Genomic DNA, 10,135 nt, shown 5'->3' with positions numbered 1-10,135 from the left:
CACCGTGCTGCCCGTAAATCAAAAGTGTTATATGTATTTGAATCTTTACTGTCTACATTTTTATAAATACCTAAATAATATAAACTATTGTTTTATATTTAATTTGTTAGGGTGGGGAGTAGGCATGGGCCGGTATATAATTCTGACGGTATGATAACCTCGGATTAAAAACATCACGATTTTACGGTATTGTGGTTACTGCTGTAAAATATTTCTTTTTGAATGTCTGGGTAAAAGACAAACAATTTCCTCTTTGAACACAATAGATTTACATTTTTTAGAAGCATTTAAAATATTTTGGAAGAGGAAACATGTCAGGCAGGCCCGGATGGCTAATCGGGAGCACCGGGAGAATTCCCGGTGGGCCGGTCCGTTTTTTTGGCCGTGATGGCCGGTGTCCCTAGCTGCTTGCACTCTCAGCAGTCGCACTTTTTTCATCTATTTATTTATTTGACCAAAGCTTCACTCTTTTTATCCATTATTTCGCCGCAGCGCCGCTTCTCATATATATTTTCTCACAGCCCCGTGAGCAAAATGCAGCCTGCAGGTTAACTAACGTTAATGATGATTATTGATTATTATAACGTTAACTATCATTATTCGACCCCAAACAGCGAATTCGAATAATTAATATTAATGAATAATACACCTGCTCAAGGAAAATCAGATGATTCACTACATTAATAAATCTGACATAACTTGATCAGAAATCTAAAAAGGGGAGAAAAAGATTAAGCCATCAATAGAAAGTAATACTGTGGCTTGCAGGTCACAGTCCAATGCTTTTTTTTCTACTCACTGCATTAGCGCTTTAGTGGGCCAGTGGTAAACACGTTGCGTCACTATGTCGTCCGACCCGTGATCGAATCTCACCTGAAAAATATATATAGATATTTTTTGTTTCATTTTTATTGTTAAGACATATAATACTGTTGGGCTTTTGGACATTTGAATTTCTAAAGCAGCTGTTTTCTTGAAAAAGACGTTATAGTGTCACTAGTCATAGTGAAACTGAATTGGAAATGACCTTATTTTAATATAGACAGTCGTGAACTGAGGTTGGCCAGTCCGGCTTGAAACTCCAGGGCTAAAAATGAGTCCCACTCCGGCCCTGGTGTCAGGCTAAATAATTCGAATTAATCATAGACTCCATTGAGGGTCCATTAATTGGCATAACATTTGGCCAATAAATTTCCTGTGGACTAAGATTCGGTTCATTTCTAATATCAACTCACTTTTCGTTTCCCTTTGTTGCACATTTCTGTGTGATTGGCTCTTAGATCTTTATAGAGTGAAAAGGTCCAGAGCTCATCATTGTTAATGACATATATTTATTGTGACTCGTTATAATATCGTTTTCCGGCCCAGCCTTATACCGTAGGAAAGGTATAGCAGAACATTTTGGCGTTTTTTAAAAAACTTTTTTTCACGTTTCCATCTCCCCATGGCTAATGTGGGGTCATATTAATGATCAAATTTGGGCATCCTCGCATTCATTTTTGCTTCTGTTCTTATATTAGATCATTTTTTAATTTTCTAACTGTACTCTGAATCTCCTTTTCAGGCTGTGAATGAGTTGTTGGATTCTCTGGGAGCTCCTCTGGAGATTGTTGAAGGTTTTGTGAACAGCATCGCAGTGACTATTCCCTGGGCGGCGCTCGTGACAGAACACTGCACTCTTGAAATCACTGGACTGCAAATAACATGCCGACCCAAATACAGAACCAGTGAGTTCAGTAACCCTTTTGGTTGATAGCATGCATTTCATTCAGGAGTGTTTAATAGTTTGTTCTTTTGTTAGACGGAAGCTGGGATTCCCAAGGGTGGTCATCCTGTATGACATCCAGCATGCAGCTGGCCCAGGAGTGCCTGAAGGACCCACCCGAGGCGTCAGAAGAGCCACCTGCTCCCCTGGAGGGGCTGGAAATGTTTGCACAGACCATTGAGACAGGTGTGTGTGTGTGTTTCTAGGAATGTGCTTGTGAACATTTGCACTTGTATTAGTAGTTTTGTTTTCTTCTCCTTTTGTTCAATAAAGCATGTTTTTAATTAAGTTTTGAGGTAAACAATATATCTGTAATAACTGTTATAATGAACATTGTTCCCTTGACTTCCTTAATAGATGTGCTAGTTGTAATTTAATATAATTACTTTTATTTATTTTATATATTTATATATTTTTTATTTTTATAATTACTTTTATATATAATTAGTTTGTTTTATTTAAAGTATTCCTATTTAATAAAAAACAGTTCTGTTCAGTTATTAAAAGAACACTCATTTTGCACATCCCCTAGACTTAGACAGTTGAGTTTTTTCCTTTTTGAATCCATTCAGATGATCTCCTGCTCTGGTGGGGGCACTTTTAGCTTAGCTTAGCATAAATCATTGAATCAGATTAGACCATTAGCATCTTGAGCATAAAAATTAAAAAAATTGTTTTGATATTGTACCTATTTAAACCTTGATTCTTCTGTAGTTAAATTGTGTACTAAGACGGACAGAAAAATAGTCCCCACCCAGCAAGGTAACAGCGCTGTGTAATATTAGCTGCCTTCGACATGAAGCACGGCTGCAGCTGGCAATCAACAAGATTAGCTGAGTGCAGGCGGGGGCGGAGTTGAAAACGGGCCATCAGGTTGGACACTGGGGCTTGTAGTGTGCTGCAGTCATGACAGATCACATGGTTTTGCAATAACAACAAAAGACTTACAGTACAAATAAAACTGAATATAATCTCTACAAACTATAGTTCATTTTTCACAACAAGGGAATTATTAATAAAATGTAAGTAGCCTATAACAAAAGTATAATGAGAAAAAAAATGGGGAAACGAAAAGGGCACATGAAAAGGAAATAAACATAAATAAATAGGCTAATTAAACAAAGCAATAAGCACAAATTCTAGGAGTTTAAACCACTCTTGAGCTTCTAGATGTTGAATGGTATGATACTACTGTTCCAGTTCTTGTTTGAATATGCTAAAAAGGGGTTTACATTTATTTGCATAAAAATATAGCCAGAATTATTAATCCCCATGAATTAATAGCCCCCCTGTTTGTTTTTTTCCCCTAATTTCTGTTTAACGAAGTGAAGGTTTTTGTTTTTCAACAAATTTCTACACATACTAGTTTTAATAATTCATTTCTAATAACCGATTTATTTTATCGTTGCCATGGTGACAGTAAATAATATTTGACTAGATATTTTTCTAGACACTTACAACTTAAAGTGACATCTAAAGGCTTAACTGGGTTATTTAGGATAACTAGGCAGGTTAGGGTAATTAGGCACGTTATTGTATAACGATAGTTTGTTCTTTAGACTATTTAAAAATATATATAGCTTAAAGGGGCTAATAATTTTGACCTTAAAATGGTCTTTAAAAATTTTTAAACTGCTTTTATTCTAGCCGAAATAAAACAAATAAGACTTTCTCCAGAAGAAAAAATATTATCAGACATACTTTGAAAATGTCCTTGCTGGTAAATATTTAAATAAAGAAAAGAATTTCAAAAGCGGGCTAATAATTCTGACTTTAACTGTATGTACTTCTGAATCTGTAAACTCTGAAAGCCTAATCTCAGTGTGGTTCTATTCCTGCCTGTGTGTGTGTGTGCAGTTCTGCGTCGAATAAAAGTCACCTTCCTGGACACCATAGTGCGAGTAGAACACCATTCCCTGGACCATGAGACTGGGGTTGCCTTAGAGATGCGCATTAAACGGTGAGGCCATAGATTATGTTAGTCTTGGAATTGTGTATTGTCTGTATATTTATTAAATAAAATAGGTAAATGTGGAATACATTTGTTGCATTCTTGTAAAGAAAAATGTAATTGTGAAAAAACAGATACAGTTAAAAAAATGAACCTTTTATGTTTTTGAAAGAAGTTTCAGTAACACTTTTGATGAAGCTCATACTTACAATGAATTATAATTGTTGATGAATCATAACAATTTTATTAATGTATCTACTGTATAAGGACACAACAAACCTTATATTGTATTATAATGACTGTTACATCTACATTTAAAATAGTGTTAGTAATACTTACTAGTTATGCATTTCATTTTTTTATGTTTATTACACATTATACATGATTTCTAAGTATTAATTAGTCAGTCATGATTGTATTCATATTTATAAAGATGTAGTTTGAAATGTTAAAATGTTGTTATGCCATGGTAACACAGATGAACAGATTTTGTTCTGTCTAATAAATGAATGGTTTTATATTTTTGATAAGCCTTTTAAATACTTGTTTTGAGTCATAATACAGTTACTAACTTTTATTAATGCATCATTTATGATATAGTGAAAACAGAATGCAAACTTTCCATATAAAGATGTGCTTATTATGCATTTATAAATGGTTTGTTGCAAATTTAACTGATCTTCCAACTCACATTTCTAAACAATCATTTATTTAAAAAAAGAAAAGAAAAAACGTGACAGATCATTTATAGAATTATTATGATTGATTATAAATGATTACAAATTGCATCTTTATAAATAACAATCATGATTGACTAAGTAATACATATTAAATAATGTATCATTTGTTATGAACATGTGAATTGAAAAATAAACTGCATAACTAGTAATCTTGTATCATTCATTCATTCATTTTCTTGTCGGCTTAGTCCCTTTACTAATTCGGGGTCGCCACAGCGGAATGAACCGCCAACTTATCCAGCAAGTTTTTACGCAGCAGATGCCCTTCCAGCCGCAACCCATCTCTGGGAAACATCCACATATTTGTACTCTGTTGCTGTTGACATGGAATTGAACCAGATTTTGGTAAAAACTCAAACTATACAAACCTAAAAATAAAACAAAAAGATCAGATTTCGTTTTGTGTGTAATAACAGTGTAATGACACAAGGAGAATCTCTAAAGAGGGTCTCGTCTGTGTCTCGTCTATTAAATCTTTATTTTGTATTTTCTACTCAAGTCATTCAAGTCAGGTGATTGGCTGGGCCATTCTACAGCTTGATTTTCTTTCTCTGAAACAATTTGAGAGTCTCCTTGGCTGTGTTTTTGATCATTGTCTTGCTGAAATGTCCACGCTTGTTTTATCTTCATCACCCTTCTTATGTAGATGTTGGACTGATGCAGTGAATATTAATTTACAATGAGGAAGGGCAGAAGGTTGCTGAAGAAATACTGAGAGATTTCAGCTGCTGTCTGGGCTTTCACTGCCTTTCTACACCTCCCTTTCTTCATGTGTTCCATACTTTTCCCCTGAGTTATTTCATTTTATTACACATTACTTCATTTGTAAACGAATAAGGTTTGTTTTCTTTTCATATATGTTTTTCTTTGGTTGTTACCAACATCTGGCGAAAATTTCATGTCAACTACACCTTTAGAAATATGTTTTCTGAGAAAAATGGTGTGTATATACATATCTAGATCTATATATGCTATACAAAATTTGACCATAAAGTTTTTACACTTTGGTCAGATTTTGCAAAGTTCAAGAACAGACATTTATTGGAAGTAGTCCAACTTAGAGATGAAGCACATTGAAAAAGAGTAAGAGTGGCTTATGTTATTGAAAACCATATTATGCCACAATACTCTTTATAAATCCTCTCATCACATCCAATGCTTTAGCTAAAAATACACATCATCAATGATATTCTTTCAAAACAAACACTTTCCCAGAGGGGGCTTTCCATTGTTTGTGTCCGTTCTTGTGTTTTGTTCACCTGGTGGTGTTGTGTGGTACTGCAGGGTGGATTATTGCGATGAGGCTGTGAGAGACTCAAGCCAGACAGTGCCTGTAGACATCCACCAGCCACCAGCCTTCCTGCACAAGATCCTCCAGCTCAACTCTGTAAAGCTGCTCTACGAGACCCTGGGAGGATCTCAGGTCAGTCTTTTTCCTCTGTATTTCACTTCTGCGCTAGCTTATGTATCACTCGAATTTTGCTTTAAACTAAACTTTGCGTACTGTGAATGTTGTCGACTCTGATGGCAAATTTCTTTTTTGTAATACTCCTGATTTGTGAGTCAGGTTGGTTAAAAGAACCTGCTAAATGTGTACAGATAATAGTGTGCGCAGCTAACAGTGTCATTAAACTTATCCATTAGGGAGTGATTCATCCCGATGACATGACGAGCAGCAGGGAGACGAATAAATCAGATGAAGATGAAGAAGTTGATGATGCCCCTAAATCGTTGCATCCCACCCAGAAGACCCCTGAGCCTCTGCTGATTGGACAGTGCTCTGGATTCATAGAGACAACAGTTAAAGTTAAACAGAATGAGATGCTGCCTGGGCCCAAGGTTTGTGTGCACAATATACAATTAAAAAGACTCCATATGAATTTTTATAAGTGATAGATAATCTTGATTCTTTTGAGGTAATTAAATCAAGCGATGAGCTTTTTCTGCCTTTACATGGATTAATGGAATGTGCATCCACAGCCAACTGTGTTCTGAATGATGTCTTTTTTCTCGTAGTTTGAGTTGGATGGGAAAGTCGGGTGTCTCCACCTGCTGCTGTCACCCAGTCAGATCACGCACCTCACGGACCTCCTGTCTTCCCTCTGTATTGAGACATCAGGTAACATTAGCAGTCTGTTTTTTATTTTATATTATAGATCAGTGTTAATTTTGACAGCAAATTCTGATTTAGTCTTAGTCTTAGTCTTTGGAATAATACACCATTTAGTTTTAGTCCTATTTTAGTCATCTGAAATCTTTTAGTCTTAGTCTAGTTTAGTTGACTAAATATCATAAGAGTTTTAGTCTTAGTTTAGTCTTAAGTCTATTAGTCTTAGTCTAGTTTTAGTAGACCAAATATTAGCAGATTTTTCTCCATAATTCATGTAATTGTAAGTATAATATAATATATGGAAGCATATATAGAATATAGGCACATATCTAATTGTTATAATAAAAACATTTTATTACATGTCAAAAACATGAGTCTTTTTCACAAAAAATAACCACAAGACCTGCTCTCCCTGAACAATATACATGCTCCCTGAAAAAGATATGCATTGTCCCTGAATTATATGAAACGCATATGACATTCTTTCAAGATAAAGTACAGCATTCATACTGTGTTTTAATTAAATTGCTAATTTTAGTTTTCTTTGGAACTGTTAGTCTCCCATCTATCATCCCCATCATTAGCACAAAGTCCTCATCCTCAATTGTTGTGAGTGGTAAACCTGTCCGTCCAATCCATCTAGCTATGGCCTGCTCCTTGGTCTGTTGTTCCTTTGATTCAGTCTTGTACTTTGAAGACCTTAGGAAATCTGAGATGGCCTGCTGCTGTGTTGTACTAGTAGCATAGTAGCATCACTAGCTTTATTTCCACCTGGCCCATGGTCATCAGACATCTTCTGTATCTATGAGGATATATAAATGATATACAAAGTTGTGATATTTTCTTCTTTCTTGCCATATAACACACACACACACACACACACACACACACACACACACACACACCTTTTGTCGAGTCATATCACCACAACATCTATTATAATAGTACACATATTTATATTAATTAATTCAGCGAGACAATTCGTTTAATCAATACTATTTAAAGTTAATTTCCTTTGGCTTCAATTTTATTCCAAGTTTAGCAGAATCACGGTGGTTTATCTTATAGGATAACCTTAACGTTAGCGTTTATGCTTACCTTGGTGTGGATTTCTGGATGAGCCGTCTGTAAATGTCGCTTCAAGTTGGTGGTGTTTTTCCCAGCGATTTTTACTCCACATGGTTTACAGACGCTCTTGTTGTCCTTGTTGTCATATGTGAAGTTTGACCAGATGTCAATTCTTCGTTTTCGTCCTAGACCAAGCTCTGACATTTCTGTCTGTCTGTTCATGAGACGCTGCCCTCGGACCGAGTGAACAAAACTTTAGCGTGTTGCTAACGAGAAAAGTCAACTTAAATTAACCAACGCTTTGTAACCAAGTATAATGTGTAACTAAATATAATGTATAACAAACGTCATCATAACTTGAAAACCGCGGCTTTTGTTTTGAAAATGGCTTTGCCAAGATCAACCTGCCCTCAAAAGATTTGCTCTGATTGGATTTCCCCACAAAAGGGTAGTTCTTATTGGATCTCTTCTCCATTCGTCCCGCCCCAACATTTTCCTCTCGTTTTTATTCGTTGACTAAAGTGTCAGTTAAATTTCGTCATCGTCTTCGTCATCGTATCTGACTTTTTATTTAGTTTTTATTTAGTTTTCGTCTGTAAAAAATGTTCGTTGACGAATATTTTTCGTCATAGTCTTCGTCAACGAAATTAACACTGTTATAGATTCAACATATTCATTTTTTTGTATTTATGTTTAAAAGATAAGTACAAATAAATGCAAACTCAATTACTCACCCTGATGGTGTTCCAAAACATGACCTTCATTCATCTTTCCCAGTGTGTCATGTGTCCCGTTCTGCATTACATCAACTGTGATGTTTTGAATGACAAAACAAAGGAAACTGAACTGAACTGTCCCGGTCTTAACAGGACATTTATTACTCACACTATGTATAGTTGCCTTGAACCGTGCTGAAGCACGCTTGTCCGCCCTCCCATCTCCTCCCACGGCCCGCACTCACATTGTATCCAACCCGAACCACGCTTACGTCATCGATGATGCGCTGTTCAGTTAAAGAAGCGCCAACTGAACCACGACTGAGCCAGATTCAGAGCACTCACACTTCCCAAACGATCCGGGAAACGGGCCTGGGCACGATTCAGATAGCATAGTGTGTGTGCGCCCTACATTTTTGAACGAACTATCTATTTAAAGGGTAACTATGATGAAAATTATCTTTTGTAAGCTGTTTGGACAGAACTGTGTGTCAGGTATAGTGTGTCAACAGTCATATTGGGGTTATAGAAACACAATAAGTCTCTTTTTTTAATTTCCTGAGATTAAAAATAGGATCTAAATCCCTCCCATTTTGAGGCCCACCACAACGTGATGTAGGATTGTGGTTTCCCCGCCCACCAAATTGATTAACTGCTGCGTATTAACATAGGACTCTATTTTGACGATCTAGGCACAAAGTCCAAAGTGCAGAGCGCAAAAGCATTCAGGGCGTGTCAGAATCCACTTTTGCTATTTTAACCATGTAAAAATCTACTTTGCGTCGCGGCGCATGGTCTAGCATGGTTGTGCTTATTCTCTTAATGAGTTATAGGTGTGTTTTAAGAAAAAACCAATCAGACTCTCTTCTCCCATTCCCTTTAAGAGGCAGTTGCGTCGCGCCATGAGCACATTTGCTATTTACATGGCAGACTTTGTGGAAAAACTGAGCATTCCACTAGCAATAAAACAGTTAAAGAGAGCATCTGCAGGGCGAGAATGAGAGATGAGACTCCTTATTCTTTACTTTCACTCTATTCCGTGGATAAGGAAACGTGCTGTATGCACACATCCATTAGCCCTTCATAATTAATTTTATTTGTTAAGCGCAAAGATTTGTTTCAAAACTATTTCTAAATTCAGTTCTAAATTCCAGCAAACGAATAAATTAACAGTAATAATGAAGTGTGATCAAACAACTGAGTTATATCCAAACACACGTCCTGGTCTAAAACTTGACAGGTGGGCAAATCTAAGCTTTGTTTATAAAAAACAAATATAAATATGCATATAATAAGTAATAATAATAATCACATTATACAAAAGCAAATTGTCATGAATAAACTAAAAAAGCCCCCTGAGATATAGAAGGCATTGAGGCAGTAGTTTTTATATTTATGTAAAAAATAATAATTTTTGTAATATTTTAATCCTTTAATTTTTTTCATTTGTAAAGATACTTGTGTATTGCTGTACACACTGTGTGTATTAAGCAATGTTTAAGTGAGGCGCACAAATAACAACGCTCTACTTCAGACCTAACTACGCTAGACTTCAGACCTACTCTCGGCTGGTCTATTGAACAATGTATTTTAGTTCCTCAAAATAGCAACGCGCCAGCAATGCACCCTAACACACCTCCTTTTTTAGACCACCTAAAACACCTATGGGTTCACATATAAGCGCAAATGCATTTGCTATTTAAACAGCGTGGTGCAAAACGTCAAAACAACTCTTGCTTCGAGTTGAAAGTAGCCAACAACCATTGCGTCGCGCCTTGCGCCACA

The 10,135-nt window shown here is 36.1% G+C and overlaps 1 protein-coding gene across 3 annotated transcripts in view; it reads left to right on the top strand.

The window, feature by feature from the left end:
- Positions 1 to 10,135, top strand: part of atg2a (autophagy related 2A) — a 76,694-nt gene that overhangs the window by 6,870 nt on the left and 59,689 nt on the right. For all 3 annotated transcript variants that reach the window (XR_012390218.1, XR_012390217.1, XM_009307758.5), the window contains exons 2-7: positions 1,565 to 1,727; positions 1,802 to 1,951; positions 3,623 to 3,725; positions 5,741 to 5,879; positions 6,101 to 6,295; positions 6,473 to 6,575. Coding sequence is in view for 1 of the 3 variants with exons in the window: in XM_009307758.5 (XP_009306033.1) it covers positions 1,565 to 1,727; positions 1,802 to 1,951; positions 3,623 to 3,725; positions 5,741 to 5,879; positions 6,101 to 6,295; positions 6,473 to 6,575 (853 nt within the window). In the remaining 2 variants the exon portion in view is untranslated. The remainder of the gene's footprint in view (positions 1 to 1,564; positions 1,728 to 1,801; positions 1,952 to 3,622; positions 3,726 to 5,740; positions 5,880 to 6,100; positions 6,296 to 6,472; positions 6,576 to 10,135) is intronic.

Source organism: Danio rerio, chromosome 14 (genome assembly GCF_049306965.1).
Source record: "Danio rerio strain Tuebingen ecotype United States chromosome 14, GRCz12tu, whole genome shotgun sequence".
Classification (NCBI taxonomy): Eukaryota; Metazoa; Chordata; class Actinopteri; order Cypriniformes; family Danionidae; genus Danio; species Danio rerio.
This window is presented reverse-complemented; position numbering and strand designations above follow the sequence as displayed.